Here is a 20,333-nt window from a genome sequence, read left to right on the forward strand (position 1 = left end):
TGTTAATTTGAACAATTCTTATTGATTATATTCTTGAGAAGAATATAGAATTGTCATGATTTATTCCAAAGTGGATAGATTCATTGTAGAAATAGGTTATTGCTGCTTATAGAAACCGATCACTTGATGATTCAATTAGAAATTCTGCTAGCCTTACCTTGTCAGCCTAGTTCCTTGACATTAAATCCAAAGGAAGAATTGGTAGGACTTTAAAAGGATCCTCTTGAGCTGTTCCTTTGTTTTAAAAACAAAATCTGGCTTGTGAGAAAACAAGTTCATTTCTTTTGGCATAGAATTTTTCAGTCAGGTTTCAATAAAGTAGAATGTATTTTAGTAATGGGTTTCTAACCTCATCAGTGGTTTCAGAGCATTTACTGATTTCCTATACCAAGCACCAGACTAAGCTCTTAGCAATTCGAGAAAAAAAAATAGTCTAGTCTGATAAAACTGGGAGAGTCTCAACATACTAAATATAGAATGAGGAAGTTATTCCAGCACTGGAATATCCCTAGGCTGTGTTTAGAATTAGATGTAATAGTAAAGGCATATCATTTACAACATGATTGTTAAAATCTCATTGATAGTACTATCTGGCAATAATTATTTTCTTCCATGGACATGTCGCATCTTCTTTGACTATAAATGATCTTCTTTATATGTGCTACCTCATTCTGCAAATTTCTCTTTTTTCTTCCCTATTCAACTGAACTTTTTGAGAACAGTTTAAACAGTAGCTAATCCACCAAAAAAAGACAATAGACAGGACCTTTTATTTCCATTGAACTCTTCACTCCAACATGAAAAAGAGGTAAAAGTGGAGCTCTTCTGCTTGAAGGGCAAAGGAAGAGCCCTGCCAGTTAGGGGTCCTCTTGTCTTTCCCTCAGTCCTGTCCTCAGTCACCACTGTTAAGCGCTAGGGTTAGTTTCCTAATTGATTTTAGCATTTCAAACTTCTGGTTTAGATTAGTCTTCCTTTGTTTCCATCCAACCCCTCCTCCTGCACTCCCTGAAGTGGCCCTAACCGCTACCTGGCATTAGGTAGTATATTTGTTTGCTTTGCTGTTTTCTGTTCTCCTACTGGAGTGTATGTACCAGGTAGAGGGGAATTAGTCTGTCTTGTTTATTGCCATTTCCTCAGGACTTGGATGAGTCCTGGACAAGCAGGAGCTCAGTAATTGTTTTTGGATGAAGTCAAGAAACAATGATATTCGAATGAATCTGACTTAGACCTACTTGCACTGAAATAGCTCTCAGGGGATACCAGGGAACTCTTGGTCATGGTAGCTGTCCTTGTAACTGGAGGATACTTGGACAAGAGTGATCACCTCTCCTTAAAACTTTCTTCCTGGAACGTCAGTGCTATTGCATCGTCTTAGGTCTGCACCTTTTCTCTCCTCTCCAAGCCTCTTTTCCCTTCTCTTTAAATTGGCCCTTTCCCCGGGAGTCATGTTCTTCTATTATTTAATTCCTTACTCCTTTGCTCTTTTCATGAAATCATTCAGTGCTTTGGGGTCAGTGGCCACATCTATGGAGATGATTCCCAAATTTAATTTTTTTTAAAAGCTAATATTTATTAAGTACCTGAAATGTAATAAAGACTGTGAAAAGAGCTAGGAGTCATTTTAATATTGTCCTTCAGGACCTCAGGCTCTACTAAGGGGACAAACATATGAATAATTGAATACATAGTGGTCAATGAGAGGGAGGGGTAAGGGGCATGGTATGTATGAGTTTTTTCTTTTTTCTTCTTTTTCTGGAGTGATACAAATGCTCTGAAAAAATGATCATGTGATGAATATGCACCTTTGTGATGATATTGTGAGCCATTGATTGTATACCATGTATGAAATGTTTGTATGTTAAGAATGTATGTGCTTGTATGTTGTTTTATTAATAAAAATTTTAAAAAGATGATCGTGATAATGAACATAAAACTATGTGATGATATTGTGAGCCATTGATTGTATACTTTGGATGAATGGATGGATGTGAAGAAATCTCAGTAAAGATATTTTAAAAAACAATTGAATACAGCACATTAAATACACATTATAAATACATTCCATGTGGAAGAAATGATTAACTCTGGGTTGAGAAAGTTTCACAGAGGTGCTAGTACTTAAACAAGACCTTAATAGAAATTTTTCAGTTGGAAAATAAAAGGTGGAGAGTACGTCACGTAGGGAAGAACACATGTGCGCTTAGGAAATGTTGAAAAGCTTTATTGGAGAAGAAGGCAGAATCTATGAGGAGTAGTACATTGGGAATTTGTTTTTAATTCAAGAAAGTGAAATGACCAGAGTTTGGAAAAGGTCTAGTAGTTGTTATTACAATAGCTTGTTATTGCAGTAACTCATTTTGCAACTTCTGAAGTTATCAGTTAACCAACCCAGGCTCCACTACTGCTGGATTAAGGTAATCAAGGCCAGCTCCAGCTATGCCACTCCTCACATCAGAAACCTTCAGTGGCTCTCTGTTGAACCCTAAATTAGATTTACCCTAACATTAAAAATCTCATACCATAAGACTCTGATCTGACTTTTTTTTTTGGCCTCATCCATTATACATACCCTTCATTATAGCCCAATTCTATGGGATCTGTGTTTTGCTGATAGAGTTTCTCTGTATATCAACATTATACCCATCCTTCAGTAGCTGCCATTTCCTTTATGAACTCTTTCCTGGTTCTCAAAATTAGGCATGTTTTCTTTGCTTCTTAACAGTGCAAAGCAGTTTGCACATTTCCTAAGTTGTACTAAGCCCTCCCTATAACTGGGTTTTTCAAGCATTTGCTCTTCACACAGTGCATTATCTTTAGTAGGCGCTCAATAAATATTTGCTAAATTGAATTATCAAAATGATTTATTGGTTTTTCAAAGCTAGGGATCATGAGTTTGACAATTTTTTATGTCCTCTGAGCTCTATTAACATTATGTGTTGACATACTAGATAAATATTTATTGAATTGAACTGATATGTGTGTATAAAGCTCAGTCGGTAGTTTGTTTAACTTGTTTGAAGCATTTGAAAAATTTCCATATCCCATTACAACAATAAATTGTGTATAAAGTTGTCAAAGAGTGCTATATAATGACACCTTTTCTCCTTTCTATCTAGGAAGCAGTAATGAATGAAATGGAAACAGAGCTCATTGGAAGTGACAAATATGCTGCAAGATTTGGGGAATCTATAGTTAATCTTGGAGATATTGACAACGATGGCTTTGATGGTAATGAAAAGTATCTAACAGGGTACTTGATTTCTACTTTAAATTGGTGCATGGCAGAGACTGGAATTTTGTGTTACATTCCCCTCTGTAGAAAATGGAGCCAGAGTAGTATGCAATAGTATTGCCTTCGGTTTTCCCTTTCAGTATTACTTTGAACTTCTTGTTGTCAGCTTTTGATTCTTACTGTGTTAATGAAGGATGAAAATGTTATAATACCTTACTTCATCGATTCTCAGACAACACTGATTATAAGTTGCATTATTTTATGTGCCCCTAAAAAAAAAAAAACAACACTGCCTATTAAATTATGACACACCATTTATATTAAGAAGGATCCTGAGTTCAGAAATGTTAAAATGTGATTTAAAAAATGTGTAGCTTAGATTCCTTGGAATTTGATATTTAACTATCAGTACGGAAGCCAACAGATGCTGATGGCAGAGCTGGAGCAGGTTCTGAAAAGTTCCCTGCTATAAAGGGCATTACCTTTAGGCTGCTGCATTATGTGTGGAGGGATTTGAAAGATTCCAAGGTGGGTGACCCTTGCAGGCTCAGGAACCATGCTCTTTACCAGCTATCTAAGTATTTAATAATTAATAGATCCTACCATTATAGCTACATATTGTCTGGATTTTGTCCCGGCTGTTAGTGACCTGTCTCTATCGCATTCCCACCTAAAATGTTGTGTTTTTTTTTTTCCAATCTAATGCTGAGTACAAGCCAAGTGTGTTAAATTGTGCATAAAATAACAAGTGGGTTTGAGAAGTGTGTGTGATTTTCTAGAGTAAATATTTGAAACTTATTTTTAGTTCTCAGAAATGTGTCTTTCTTCTTGAGATGGGCATTGACGGTGTATTGTTATGAAAAAATACATAAAATAGGCATTAAGTTAAAATTTACTTGAATAATGGAAATAAGTGAGGAGGTGCTATGAACTCTCACCTCCTTAAATTCTGCTTGTGCTTAAAATGCCCCAATATACTTTAAGTGTTTAAAATTCATTATTCCACAAGACAGTGATTTAGTTCTTGAATAATTGTTTGAATATATGCTTTTGATGAATCCTATTAAATATAACAGTGAAATTTGGTATAAAAATATTTAAAAATGAAAAAAATGTTATGTAGCTATTTTTATGGCTATAATGACACATAAAATTTTCTATTAGAGCATCTATAAAATGTTATAATGGTAGCTATTTCAGAAAGAGTTGCATCAGATATATCATACCTGGTATGGATTACATGCTGTAATAAATTCAAATGAAGAAATAGTCTTGCAATCAAAATATGAAAGTATGGGGGAAAAACTTGGTGGCAAGTTTAAGTGCATAGAGACCTCCTACTTAACAAATATCTAGTATAAAACCATGTTTATACACCTTATATATTATATATACAAGACAAGATAATCCTTTTAAAAACAATCATTTAGTAAAAGACTTGTTTACTTATGTTTCCTTTGTCATCTTAGTTTAATTGACATGCTTGAGGAAGACCATTTATTATTTTGAATACACTAAAATATGTGTGTGAGTGTGCATGTGCATTAGAAATTATTTTTGTGGCACCATAATGTCAATGACAAACCTGAATGATATTTCTGTAATCTAAGAAAGATTTGTAAAAATGTCATGGACAGTAGCAAAGTCCCCTTAGTGAAGTCACCCCAGTATCCAGCGATATCCCAGGCATTTTCCAGTGGTTTGAGGGACAGAAAGTACCCTGTCTGTGAAATTTAGGGAGAAGAATTTAGAGGGGCCTTTCAGGGTACAATCCAGTCTCATGCCATGCATTTGAAAACCTGGGCTTCAAGCAGCACTTTATAATAATAATATGAAGATTATTATTCATATCCAAATAGTTTTCAATATATTTCAGCAAATTTTTGTGCCATTTATGATTTCATCTTTGGTTCTGTTTATAGCTCACAACATACATACATCTAGTGGCTACATTAATGCTGGCTCGTTCCAGTGAATGTTTTGTAGTACTATGTATTTCCTTCTACTGGGTCCATTGTTAATTTAATTTTTTTTTTTTTGCCTGGGTAGATACAGGGAATTGAACCTGGGTCTCTGGCATGGCAGGTGAGAACTCTGCCTGCTGAGCCACCGTGGCCCACCCTGTTAATTTTATTTTATATTTTGCTCATGTCTAGGCATTTTCTACTTCTGGATATGTGCAAGACCATGCTAATTTGTAAGGAACGTCAGGGTGTTCTAGTTCTTTGCTGAGGTCTTGAGTTCTAGTCTGCCACGTTTGCCTGGAGGACACACCAGGGCATGTGTTTTAGTTTTCTTTATTTGGTTGCCTATTCCTTTTTACCAACTTCCACCGTGTTTTATTTTTCTGAACTAGATGGATAAAGATACTTTGTGTTCATAGTGGGGAGTGTGGGATTGCGTAAAGAGGGAATGAAAACTATTCCTGCATTTTTTTTTTTACTTCCTCCATCTCCAGTTTTAGATGCAAATCAGAATTAATGACTTTTTACCATGCAAAATTTTGTGTTGTTTTTGCATAGCAGGCCTACAGTATCTATGGAGAAGAATTTTTCATATTTTCTTTAAATTACTTTTTTCTTCACAAGGAAAACATCAGCCTGTATTTCTCGTGTCCCTAGAAAAGCAAGCAAACCATTTTTAAAGGAGATGGCCAATCTGTTTGGCACGAGTCCATTGTAAAATCTAATCAAAATTATGAAAAAGTTGTGACATGGATGGACCAATAGATAGAATTGATAGCATTTTGGATTTCAAGTGTAAGATTTGGCAAAACCACTTGTTGGTGTAGATTTTTTTTCACCTTGAGCCTTTTTATCTGACTTTTGAACTATAAGCTTGAATATCTTCAATCAGAACCATAAAACTTTAAACTTATAAATTACAAGCTGTACTATGTGTCTCTGAAATAGGTACTGATATATTATCATTATCATTGATTGAACACTTTTTGATACTATAGGAATTAGGCCTATGGTTGGCTTAAGCAAGAGAAATTTGCTCATGGTTTTGGAGACTGGAAGGCTTGTTTCCTCTCTGGGTCAGAAGTGTTCTGGTCGGTTGGCGATTGGGTTCCTTAGCTTTCCTGATATATGGCAATGCCCTTTCATTTCCCTTCTGGGTTTCTGCTGACTTCTAGCATCTGTCTTTTCTCCATGTCTTTCTCCTACTATGTCTAAGTTTTCTCTGCCTAGTAAGGCCTCGGTAATCTAGGTTAAGATCCAAACTCATCAGTTGGGCCCCATTTTAACTAAAAATAATGTCTTCAAGAGGTCATATTTACAGTGGGTTAAGACCAAGAACATGTGTCAATTAGGGTACATAATTCAATCCCCCACAGTCGGGTATAACCCCTGTTGTTAGTGATTTTATAGAGCGGGATTATGGAGCCCATAGGCTCTAGAGCCAGTCTGCGGTTTAAATCTCCACTCTATCACATGCGGGCTACGTGACCTTGAACAAGTGTTTTGGTTTGCTAAAGTTGCCAGAATGCAATGTGCTGGAAATAAGTTGGCTTTTACAATTAGGATTTATTAGAAATTCACAGTTCTAAGGCCATGAAAATGTCCCAATTAAGGCATCAGTAGGATGGTAGCTTCTCTGAAGAAAGGCTGATGGCATCTGGGGTTCTTCTGTCCCTTGGGAAGGCACACGACGGGCGTCTGCTAATCCATCTGTCCTGGATTTCATTGCTTTCAGGTTCTGGCTCTTCCAGTTTCTGTGGGAAACTTCCAGCTTTGTTCTCCTGGCACTTTTCTCTCTGAGCTCTCTGGGGTTTCTTTCTCTTTTATCCTCATAAAAGATTCTCTTTTCTCCTCATAAAACGTGCATTGGTTGGGTCACGTTGAATTGAATTGTTTTAATTGAAACAACCTAATCAGAAGGTCCCATCCATAATAGGTCTGCACCCACAAGAGTGGATTAAAAGAGCATAGACTTTCTAGAGTACGTAACAGTTTTGTGCCAGCACAGCTATTATACTCCATACCTCAGTTTTCTCATCTGTAAAGTGGGTGTTGAAATTACTCATTTCATATGGTCGTTGAGTGTTACATGAGATCAATATATCCTGATGAAAAGTGAAGAGAGTTGTCAAATATCTTCATGTTTGTTCTGTATATTAGGTACCAAACTTACATATTTTAGTTGCGTAAGCACAGAACAGCATCTTAGTTTGGATTATATATAATTCAATATTTTCCCGTAGTATTTATGATAGCTAGAACTTTTTAGTACATTATATAGCAGATCCGAGTATAATCCTAGAAAGCACAAATTTGGATCTATATAAGAGATAAGGACTGAATATACTCACATGTCTTCTGTAGCGAAGAAAAATTGACCAGGGTTTTAAAATTTTTTTCAGCTGGAAAGGCTCATCTATATGCTTTAAAGATGTTTGCCTTAAAGCCGATCACGAATGCTAATAGCTGATACTGGTAGAATTTCTGTGTATCAACAATTTCATAACTCCGGTTTGTTATTTCTCATGTATTATCTTCAAAAATCAAGGTATGAAATTCTGATCACCAGGGCTTTAGGTGCAGTGGTAGAGGTGTAAACAAAGCCCTGACTAGGGAAATGCTAACTGGTGTAAGATAAATCTTCTCCCTTCCCTTCTATTCTCCCTCTCCTTCCATTATCTGCTTCCTTCTTCCTTCCCTTTCTGTCCCTGAATATATTTAGCCTGCGCATATCTGGCTGCAGCTATTCCAAACCAATTGCCATTCTTCAAGTATGCAATGATGTCTTTTGCTCCCCAACCTTTGCACAGGCATTTTCTAGGTGTTTACTGCTTTTTTGTTCTTCTTTACCTGGCTATGACCTATTAATACTTTAATCTCAACTTAAGCATCATCTTCTATAACTTCTTCCAACTCCTCCTGATGTGCTGTTATTTTTGTGTTTTTACTTGCCCACTTCCCCACTAAACTCTGAGTTCTTTTTTAGGGCTGCTGTCTTGTATGCCCAGTTCTGGCAAATACTCTGTAATATAGTAGGTACCCAGGAGATGCCCACTGAGTACATGAATGAAAACCTTTGTATATAAAACTTTAAAATAATTTGCTCGAGTCAAAAGGGGTTAGCCTTAACCTAAACAAATAAAAATTGTATGGGAGGAATCTATCTTTTCAATGAAAATAGAAAAGCTCTTGTCTTTTTTAAACTGTGTAACATTTAGCATAGGGTTATATCAAAGGTTTTTTTTATCCCCAATGAAGAAAGTTAAAATTGTTATCATGATTGCTTAAAAGGTTTTAAACTTGAATCAGTGACAAATAATGAATATCATGAGAGGAAGATTTCTATACTTTAGGTTTCTATTAATGTAATAAGGAAATATTACATATAAATAACTATATCAATATATATACATATACATTAACAAAGAAATATTTTGTAAAGAATAGCAAAATGCACTTGGAACTTTAGAATATTCTTTTTCTCTTATGTGCTATATATTTAGAGCATTTAAACAACCATGCCGTTCATAATTTATATTCTTCCCTTAGTTTTCTTATCAGTTGATCAAATATTTTTTTCCCTCTTGGTATCATAATCTGATGTGAATTCCAATAAGGACACAAATGTGGTGCAACCATTAACTTTTGCAGAGCAAAACCATTTTCTGAATCTGGTGAATGTGTGCATGCAAGCATGCATGCAGATGTCCTTAACAAATACCTTAATAACTTTCATCGGAACAAGGAATTCATTTATAAGTTATTTTTCAAATAAGGTGGAGCCCAAAGCTAAAATAAAGATTCTTGTGGCTATGATTTTCATATAATAACATAGTAAGTACTTAACTTCCCACAGGGACCTTTACGCTGAGGGTGGGTGCATTTATGAGCGCATTCTACAGGAGGGCCCATTTAAGCGGGACCCGGTGGCAGAGCTGGGGTCAGGCCTAGGAATTGTGGCTGCAGAGCCTTTATCCTCAGTGTGCCACTCTGTTAGCCTCTCAGAGCTCATTCTGTCTGCTTCCTTCACTCCTTTCACCCAGGGTCTTCCAAACACGAGCCATTCTGCACAGTTGTATACATTGTTATAATGATAAATATTCTGTTATTTTTCTGTCTGATGAGAAAAATGTGACTTTTTTGATGAGGGAGTCTTTTTATAATATGCAGTATGAATTAAACTTCATGAAGCTTAGTTTTCAGATTTGTATGCATCTTGACCAGAAATTTTTGTGTCACAAGTCTGTTATTTTTCCACCATTTAAATCCTTGAATAGATGTTGCCGTTGGAGCGCCACAAGAAGATGACTTGCGCGGCGCTGTTTATATTTACAATGGCCGAGTGGATGGAATTTCCCCCACCTTCTCGCAGGTGTGTGACCGTTGTATTTTCAAAAGAAGCATTGCTAGTAAGTTTCCTTGAAGCTACCAGTGCCAATGTAAACGAACTTCTTCTTAATTTGTCCTTTCAAATATTTAATGTTTTTCACCCTATTTTTAAAATAGTATGCAACTGCATTTTAAAGTTACCAATCCTTCTTTGTAATCAGCCATTGTATTTCATTATTATGGAAGAATTCATTTCTGTTCAAGTTTCTCTCTTTATTCCATCAAATTTATTACTGTTCTGAGGGTAGTATCCATATTGTTCAAAATAGTCCCATTTGGGTTTAAGTAACTATGCATTGACTTGTGGCTAAACCCCAAAATTTTTAAAAATTTTATTGTGAAATATATATGCAGAAAAGTGATATATTTCAAAGTGCACTTTAACAAGTGGTTATAGAACAAACTGTAAAGTGTGGTATGTTATAGTTCCACGATTTCAGGCATTGCCTTCTATCTGCTCTAATACACTGGAAACTTAAAAAAAATCAATGTAATGATTCAGAAGTCATGCTCATTTGTTAAATCCTATCTTCTCTGTTACAACTCCTGCTTTTCATTTGATCCTTCTCCCAGTCATTAGGGATATTTGGGCAATGACCATTCTAACTTCTTCATGTTGAGAAGAGGTGTTGACTTTATGGGGTAGGAGGATGCAGCTTAAACCCCAGTATTTAATGGAGATTGGAGAGGGATAGGAAACATTCATGTGTTGTTCCATGTTTCTTCCATTCCAGAAGAGGAAGGCAGTAGCACTTTATTAAAGATTCATGTTCTAACTCTGGCTTCACTTTGATACTTAGAAAAACTCAGGGATTTTCAGGGTATAGGAAAAAATGACTCAGAGAAGAAAACTTGTTCCATAGATACTTTTAAGGAAACATTAGTTAATAGTGCTATTTTTTGATTAGACAGAAATGGACGAATGTGACTTCAAACTAAATATAAAAGGTATCTTCTTGTCCGGCAAAAAGCATAATGATTTTCTTAGAATGGCTAGCAGCCTGACATTCACAAATCAGTATCTAGATGTGAAATTAAAAGCATGGAATAAAAAGCACCTATCTGTCTTGAGCTGTCCTTGTTAAATGCTAAGAAGTAATCTGGCCTAAGAGGGTGCTTTCATCCTTAGTCTGACTAGCAGGGTCTCCTCAGTTATTATATATGTCTTATTTTCCAAATTACTTATTTAGTTATCCCTATTGGTCAGAGAAATAAATACAGAGCCTGAAAGAAGAGTGGAGGGAGCCAGAACCATTTTAGAAAATCTATTCTCCATAATTTTCCTGAAGGAGATAATTTTTTTCTAATCATGAAATAGACTTCAACTACCTGCTCCAAGTTAGAAATTTTTGTTTGTTCTGGACAGAAGTAATTGACTTAAATAGAATATATTCTCTTAATGAATCTACTAGGATATGGGCAAAACTCACTGTGTAACTAAATCATCTCTTCTTGTTCAAAAGTTCCTTCCCATTTACTTTTCCTATTTTTCAGAAAATCGAAGGACTTCAAATCAGTGAATCATTAAGTATGTTTGGGCAGTCTATATCTGGACAAATTGATGCAGATAATAATGGATATGTAGGTGAGTATAAAACCCATATCTTATAAATTTGGATAAGCTCTACTGTAGATACAACTTTATTATGGGGTATATAAAGCTGGTACAGAAGACTTCTAATTTACTGATTATTTTTTCCCCTTCAGTTTTAAAGCTTTATTAAATTCAAGAATGGGTCAGAAATGACAAAGTCTTTCCTGAATTTTATACTGCTAGTTACTTAATGTTATGTTCCTTGTTCTTGAAAACATGAAAAACACCCATGAAAATAAATCAATGATATGGTGATGAAAATAAATATTTTTTCAGTTGAAAGTAGATTCTGGGTAAAGGTTTTTATCCAATAAAATACAGATTTTATTTCACTAAGCCTATCCTTATATACTAAAGCTTATGTTTGTATTATAAAGGAATGAAGGTTTTGTAAATGAATTGATTCAGACAAAAGTGAAATTAATTTTGCGATGTTACCTTACCTTTCCTAATTAATTTTCTGTAAATTGTGTTTTGATATTGTCAAAAGGTGATATGTACTTAAGTATTTATGGCTGAAAAGTAATTCTCTCTGACTAATGATGATCATTAATCTATGTTGTTGTTTTTATATCCTCCAGATGTAGCAGTTGGTGCTTTTCGGTCTAATTCTGCTGTTCTGTTAAGGTAAGGTTGATACATTTCACTGCTTATTGACAATTGGGCTTAATTGCAAATGATGGGAGGCAATTTCAAAAATCAGCAGTGTTAGTGACCTCATAATGTTCTTTTCTGGCATTCTGAAGTTTAATTATTAAACTTTAGATTTTGCCTACTCTACATAAATATGATTAAATAAATCATCAGACAAAGTCAATATTTTTTAGTAAAGCAGATTCATGAAATTACTGGTCAAAGTTAACTGGCAAAACCAATGCAATTGTTACTCTTCTTCAGGAAAAATAGTTCTGCAATCAATATTGCTAATTTCATTTCCTTCTCAGGACAAGGCCTGTAGTGATTGTCGAAGCCTCTCTAAACCACCCTGAGTCAGTAAATAGAACAAAATTTGACTGTAATGAAAATGGATTGCCTACTGTTTGCATGGATCTAAAACTCTGTTTCTCATATAAAGGCAAAGAGGTTCCAGGTTACATTGGTAAGTGTGCCCTTATGCTGGTAATGCCTGGTGATCTTGCATGTCACTCATTCACGTCCCAACCACCGTCTGAGCCCTGAGTGTTCTTCACCATGAAGGCTTTTTGTGCAAGAACGGGAGAGAGCAGCTACCTTCTACACCCTTTCTTCCCCACCTTCCGGACCCTCACAGTGCTTTAACCAGTAATTGGGACAGTTAGGATGTCATAGTCATTCAGAGGTGAGGGCAAGAAGCAAAACAGACGTATCCCTTGCTATGTTAGTTTAAGGTGAACCAACTGAGTGTAATCTGTGAAATCTCCTTGAGGAAGAAAGAACTTCACTACAGCTCCTCCTCTGCTTTCCTGGGCTCCTAGCCTGGAGCTGGTTTATGGCAGGAAGCTTGGGAGAAGGAAAATTCTTTTCTTCATGTTCTATCCATTTGGAATAATTGAAGTGTTTTTTTTGAGTCTAGACCATGCTTCCAATTTCCATCAATGACACACATCTCTTAATGATTCCCTGTGACGCTCAGTTCATGAGAATTTCCTTATAGATCGGTAACTCACTCTCAATTATCTGTGCCAGGAAAGTAGCATTGATGTGCATCATCAAAAATTGTGGTTAATCCCAAATATGTGACTTTATAACTTGAACATTTTGCTAGCAGGTTAATGTTTGTAATTACGTTGTATTTAAAAGCCATTATTTGAATAACTACTAGTGAAACTAGCCTGTGTTAGGAGAGTAGCATACTTGGGTTTATCATTTGAACATTAATGATTAATAAAGCTCATGATCCCCACAAGAGTGATCAAGAGTTGACCGTACCCATGACCCTGCAGACTGCTGTCATCTTAATGTCAAGAAAGCAGCACATATTTATTGAATCAGTCTCTGAATATGTCACAGAGGTCTTGGTCTGAATCAGATTGTGATGAGATGTGAAGAATGAGCTAGTGTCTCTACTTTAGATCACATTTATTTTTAATGGTGCTCTGGAAAAGTCCTGGGTAGAGCTGCGATAATAGAAGAGGTAAGCCCTCATCCAGTTATTGATTGGAGAAGTGGCAGTGTGAGTATGACCCCAGAGTGAATTACGTAGTGACACACTGGTGAAGATGATGCATTATCTGAAATGTACATATTGAAGAAAGATTACTATCTCCGTTTATGTAAGATCAAGGTTTCCTGTATTTCTAACTCCAAAGTGACCAGATATTTTAAAAAATGATCGTAAACAAATACGTGAAATTCATAAATAACCTCAGCATTGTTACAAAAACGTGCTTCATAATTATCCTAAAATAAATACTTGGAATACACCATAAGCATATTTGATGAAATCAAGACATTTATCTTTTACTGTGAGTGGATTTCTATTCATCCCATTTGCTGTCTAAACTCAGGGTGATGAATTTATAGATGAATATTTCAGTTGCAGCTCTCTTTCTCTATGGTGTTTAATCTCAGTTCTTGCAATTCTAAAAGCAATGAATTTGGACTTTATTACATTTATTTTCTAAATAAAATTTAAAAATAACGTAAGACTGAAGGATTTATTTGAAGTTTGTAGGCATAATATAGGTTTCATGTTTGTTTCCTTGAAATAAATGAGACCATTCCAAAAGAGCAGTTCCTAAAATAGAGATTAATACTTCAGGAATTGTACAGACTCTTTGAAGCATATCTTATGAATTGTTGCTTCTGTGGAATGAGTGAGATCTCAGCAGAATACTATCTTAATCTTGCTTTACAAGAACCCATTTAGATTTAAGAAATAGCTCTTAGTTATTGGCTGTTTCTTGGCCAGATCTGGCTTAGAATTTTTTGGTTGTTTTTTAATTTATATCTTTGTTTATTGAAGATCTTCCTTGGCAGGTGAGTCGTTACTATGGCAGATTTGAAATAAGTTCTCAAAGTGCCAAAATATTTATTAAGTGAGTGTATATACAATTTATTTTTGCACAAATCGACACTAGAAGATCAAACTAGAGACTAAGAAAAATGGAGGGAATGGTTGTAACTGGGGAGAATGCTGAAAAAGACATCTTTGATTAAATCGTGCATGCACTTTACATAAATAAAATTAATCAGAAAGAAGAATAGCAAGCCTTCACATTAGAAACAAACTGGAATAAATGAGCATAACCATATATGAAATCAGTCACATGACCACCCAAAATGGCAGTGTTCCATGTGACTTCTGAGCATAGTACTCTGACTGTACTTCCTTACTAGGATGGTCTAAGGATACAAAGGATTCCAATGAAATCTTACACTTTACTCAGCACTTTTATTAGTAACAATTTTGTTATTGTAGTTTCAAAACTATTTTCTTTGTAGGAGGATTAAACAAATAACTAAAGATGTTAATATAAACCTAGGGAAAAGTTTATAAATCTTTTTCTAACTTATAAAAATAATTTTTGAAATTTGCACATTTTAATTGTTCTCCTTATATTTCTATTTAATGAGAAAATTGTATTGTTCCGTATGACTGCTTATTTTCATTTCAAAAACCAAAAACTAAATTATTTTAGATGATTATTTATATTCCTTGCAATTCTCTCTACCTATTTGCAGTTTTGTTTTATAACATGAGTCTGGATGTGAACAGAAAGGCAGAGACTCTGTCAAGATTTTACTTTTCGTCTAATGGCACTTCGGATGTGATTACAGGAAGCATACAAGTATCAAGCAGTACAGCTAACTGTAGAACACACCAAGCATTTATGCGGGTAAATCATGTTTATTAATGGATATGTAAGTCACAAATATTATTGACATACTAACCTTACTGCATTGACATCTTTTTATAAAATGTAGTAAAGAGCAAGTGTTTTCTCCTTCTAACTGCATGAACTATTATCCCAGAGTCAAAATGTTTGATGACCTTGATTTGCCTAATTCAAAGTCTATTTGTCCTATTTTCTTCATTTCCCATTGCTCATACCTAATTACATCATATTTTTTTAAAGACCTGCCTTCTTTCCAAAATTATGTCTTCTATTCCTGTTTATATACATATATACTAAAACTGTACATATTCCTAACTCTGCTGCAGCCTCAGATCTATTCCAGGGTAGATTTTTCTTGTTTATTTTTGTGACGCTGTTGAATTGTTTTTTTATGGGGTTAACAAAGCAGAATCCCACATGAATGCTTTTTGAATTATGCCTTTGTTTCTGTGCCAACATTGTCAGTGATGTCAGCAGGAACTTGAACAGGTGTAGCGTGGTGGGTATCATCTGTGGGCCAGGAGTGCGGCTCATGTAGTAGTTTGGGGGTATGTCCTGCCAAAGCACAGCCGAGTTCATGTTTCTTTTATTAAAACGCTCATTCCCAAACTGATGATCTTGTTCCTTGCATTGGTCAAATATTATCATGTGAGACAGTGCCAGGTCTTTCTCCTAGGGAACGGTACACTTCAGGAAATCTATTGTCACAAAAAGCCAAACTATTCCCAGGAGCCTTTCTGGGATTTCAAATGGTAGCCTCAGCTTAGAACTTAATTTTCCCTTAGATGCTTATTCTAAGCAAATGCAAATGATCATCAAGACTCCAATACACTATTAACAGCTAAGAGCTGTAATTCCTGTGCATTTTCTCATTTCCGTTAACACTTTTTATCGACTAGAATAAAGCTATTAGATGTTTGAGAACCAAAAGCAAAGAATATGAATGTAATGATCATTTTATATAGGAGGAGTTAAAGGGTTCTTTTTTATCCTTAGCAGATGCAGTTTTACTTAGGTTGGTCAATTCTAGTGACAAATATTAAAATTATTTTAACAACGAAAACAAAGGCCAACATCAGATATTCACAAGGAAGCACGTTGCATTGAATTTGTAAAAATTGGAACAGATCAACCTAGTTTATTTATATTTAGTCCTGTGTTTCTTTGTTCCTGTGACTACTGGTTTATGAATATTTTACTTTTACTTCAGAATTAAATTTGTAGTAGAAATTACAGTTTAGCAGAGGTTTCTGTGCTTGCTGCATGTAAACTTGTAGTCTTACCAGGGTGTCGATGACCAGATTCTACCCATTAATTTTAAGCTATTTAACCAGCAGGCATATTGTGACATTCAAACAAAAGCATTTGGTACTGGAATTGACACATAGTAGGGGCTTTAAAAATGTGATTCTTCCCTCCAGTGTCTTTTCTGCATTTCTAATTTATATTGTTTTTGTTCAGGGATGCTTTTCAAATTCATATTTAGAAAGGCAAAAGAGCGTTCCAACCCTCTCACTTGCAGCCAACCCAGGGACAATTTAAGAAGCATGGAAGTAGCTGCCTCAAACATGAGCTATGTAAAGGGAGCTCTAACTGATAGTTAGGAGTGTGTGGGAGCACAGTGGGTGCGTTTTGCACCCCCTCTAGAGTGGCATCCCAAGGTATTAGGAAATATTAGCACTATTATGCTCCTATGGTCTGAAATAATTATATAGTACAGCAACCTGAATTCTCCCATCCTCCTACTCATAGTGGAAAAGAAAATGGACAATAGTCAAGATGCCTGGATTGTTCCTGAATTATATAAACATGTATCCAGTTTTCGTATGCATTCTACCTCAAGCACCCCTTACAATGAAATGAAGTGACAATTGCTAATAATGTACTCAGGTCCCTAACCCCTTCCCCAAGCTGTTAGAGCCCCCCACCGCCACTTCCTATACTTATATAGTTGTCTTCATTGGCCATACCTACTGAATTCCATTTATCCGTTCACTCAATTCAATGGATATTTATTGAATGCCTGTATTGTGCCAGGTTCTGTATGAGACACTTGTGTATATTAGTGGATGAAACAGAAAAAGATCCCTGCCCTTATAGAGCTTATAGTCTAGTAGGGGGAGACAAATATGATAAAAATGAAAATTCTATGGTATTTTAGAAGGAAAGGGAAACGGGTAAAGGAAAAAGGAGGGTAGAACACAGGAAACTGCAGAGTACTGCTACAGGAGCGAAGCATGCAATTTTAAGCAAGATAGTCAAAGTGGTCCTAAAAGTGATATTTGGACAAAGATTTGAAGGAACTAAGCAAGTTACCCATATGGATGTCGAGAGCAGGGATTCTCACCTTTAGCATCTGTCAGAATCTCCTGGAAAGCGCATTAAAATACAGATTTCTAGGGCCTGCACAGAATCCAGATTTAATATTTCTGGGGGAAGAACCCTGAAAATTTGCATTTCTACCAAGTTTCCAGGTGATGCTGATGCTAATTGGGTGCCTGACTTTTTTGAGCCACTGACCTTCCTAGGCAGCCCAGTGTATACCTGGCTGTTTTACAACTGGAAGGCAGAAACTGGCTGGGAAAGTGAGCAAAGGGTAGAAGTCTCATCACACAGCACCCTTGTGTTTTCTCTGCCTGAAAAGGGGAATTTTAAGCAGAGGAATGATCTGATCTGACTGGTCTGATTTAGGTATAAAAAGGATCTGTCTAGCTGCTATGTTGAGAATAGACAATAGGGATCCAAGGTTTGACACAGGGAGGAGAAGATATCACAAAAACCCGATAAGAGATGATGGTGGCTCCATCCAAAGTGTAGCAGACCATATGGTGGGAGGTATTTGAAGGCAGATCCTACACCATTTGCTGGTGACTGGATGCCTGGCATTTGAGAAAAGAGAGGCTCCAAAATGACTTCAAGATCTTTATCCCAAACAATTAGAAGAATGTAGTTTTTATCAATTGAGATGAAATATTCCAAAGAAGCAGTTTTGGGGTGGACGGTTCAGGAGTTCAGTTGTGGATCTTCTGAGCTGGAAAGACCTGTTTTATCATCAAGTGTAAATGTCAGATAAGCATTTATATGTACTCGACTGCAGTTGTGGAGAGGCATAGAACTGGGTATATATCATTTAATGCATCTTTAGCATATGGATGGCCTTTAAAGTCAGATGACATGGCTGAAATCACCATAGGAAGAGAAGAGGGCCAAACTCTGTACTCTGGGGTATTAAAGAGGTTGTAGAGAAGAGGAGGCCAACAAAGGAGATAAGGAGCAATCACTGAGTAAGGAAGAATACGAAGAGGGTATGGCATCTTGCAAGTGAAGTAAATAAAGTTCAGCAAAGAAGGTGTGACTATATTTCCAGGGGATGCTGCAGGGTCAAATTATATAAGGGTTGAAACTGACCTTTGGATTTAGCAATGCTGAGGCTCTTGGTGATCTTGACAAAAGCATTTTCAGTGTAGTAGTGGAGAAAAGAAGGAGGGGAATTGAAGATACAATTCTCTGCCACCTAAATCAAGCTTACTAGATAACATAACTAGAAACCATAAGACGTAGTTTCCGATCTCTGCCTCTAGTCTTGCCTTCTCCCCTCCTCAATCTATTCCCCACGTTGGCAATGGGGGGATATAATATAAAACAGACCTGTATTTCTTGCTTAAGATCTTCCTGTGTAAGAAACTTTTTGTGATCCCCTCTACAAGTCTACATTAGGTGGCCTTCATTGCTCAGGGCATTCACCCTTCATATATATGTGTGGATTGGGTTATAGGCTCTGACCTAGTTACTGATGTTCAATTTTGCATCCCCAGTGCCTTCCTTGCATCCAACAGACCCATGAATAGCTATCTTCAATATGATTATACCTCAGCAGCATTTTTATTCAATATTATTTTGTAAATATTGTCTGTCCCCACCCTGAAAATAAATTCCTTCACTACAGAAATACAATAGGAGGACATTGGCCTACATCTACACTCTAAAGTTGGCCTTAAACACAAATTCCCATGAAGGTTGAATAAAAAGGCAGACTTTGTGCAATTCAAGGCATATGCTAATATTTATGCTTCTTGGTGTCCAATGCTATATAATGTTCCCAAAAAATGTAGCATGGAATCATCATTATTTTTAACATAGATAGTACATGCACATTCAAATGAAAAATGTTAAGCAAATCTACTTTTTTTCATCCCAAATACTTAGTTACTTGACATTTTTAATATTATAGCTTATGTCCTTAAGTGGAGTTGTTAAAGTTAAGTAAGTGTGAATATATGTCAAATACAGTTCTTGTGAAAATACTTGTACATTCTTTTTCCTTTATTAGAGAAATCATTTACTTTCATATACCACCCCACCACCAACACCTTGCATTAGTATGGAACGTTCCTTATGACAGATCATAGCACATTTTTATAATTGAACTGTTAAAGTCCATGGTTTAACTTAGGGTTCATGTTTGTATAGTGTAGTTCCATGGAGTTTAAAAAAATTTATTCTGTACCATATATACAATCCAACATTTCCCCTTTTAATGATATAGCATATGTAGAATTTCAGTGTTGTTAATTGCATTCACAATGTTAGGCTACCATCATCACTGTCAATTACCACAACATTTCCTTCGTTCCAAATAAGAACCCTGTACATTTGATGCCTTAACTTTCCATTCCCTATCCCCACTCTATCCCCTGGTAACCCTTATTCTAGATTCTGACTCTATGAGTTTGCATATTCTAATTGTCTCAAATCAATGAGGTCATGCAATATGTGCATTTTATATATTGCAAGAGAATCATAATTAGTAGTTAATTAAGGTAATGAAAGTAATATACACCAGATGTAGAAAAGATCTTGTAGAAAATTATTATGAATTAGATAACACATGATTTGGCCAAAGCAAGCTTGTTGAGAAGAATTAAAACAGTGGACATGTGGAGGAAAAATCAGTGGCTATCTAGTTGCTACACTTAAGGGAATAATTTAATCAAGTTTGCTATTGTAATACTCAAACCTTCAAGCTGTTCCATTTTCGCAAGTTGATAACTTGGGATTTGAGCCTTGATGTGCAGCATTCCTATATGGTCAAGATTTCACGTCGAGATGATCACTTAAGTAATTTAATAAAAGTGTCAACATATAGAAACGGAAAAGTGATTAGAGATCTAGAGTACTAAATGCCTTAATCATGCCTGAATCTTCATGCCTAAACCTTCCACATATCATCTAATTAAGAGAAGACTAATATTTGTTAAAGCTCATTTTCTATTTAATGTTCATTGTTTATTAGTAGACTAGTTCTTTTTCTCCTTCTTATTCTTCCAGTTGTTTTT

At 35.7% G+C, this 20,333-nt stretch overlaps 1 protein-coding gene across 2 annotated transcripts in view; it reads left to right on the forward strand.

Annotated features, from left to right (window-relative positions):
* Positions 1–20,333, forward strand: part of ITGA4 (integrin subunit alpha 4) — an 81,249-nt gene that overhangs the window by 24,463 nt on the left and 36,453 nt on the right. For both annotated transcript variants that reach the window (XM_077154362.1, XM_077154360.1), the window contains exons 10-15: positions 3,117–3,228; positions 9,474–9,568; positions 11,080–11,170; positions 11,761–11,806; positions 12,124–12,278; positions 14,843–14,997. In XM_077154362.1, the coding sequence (XP_077010477.1) occupies positions 3,117–3,228; positions 9,474–9,568; positions 11,080–11,170; positions 11,761–11,806; positions 12,124–12,278; positions 14,843–14,997 (654 nt within the window). The remainder of the gene's footprint in view (positions 1–3,116; positions 3,229–9,473; positions 9,569–11,079; positions 11,171–11,760; positions 11,807–12,123; positions 12,279–14,842; positions 14,998–20,333) is intronic.

The sequence above is a fragment of the Tamandua tetradactyla genome, chromosome 3 (assembly GCF_023851605.1).
Source record: "Tamandua tetradactyla isolate mTamTet1 chromosome 3, mTamTet1.pri, whole genome shotgun sequence".
NCBI lineage: Eukaryota > Metazoa > Chordata > Mammalia > Pilosa > Myrmecophagidae > Tamandua > Tamandua tetradactyla.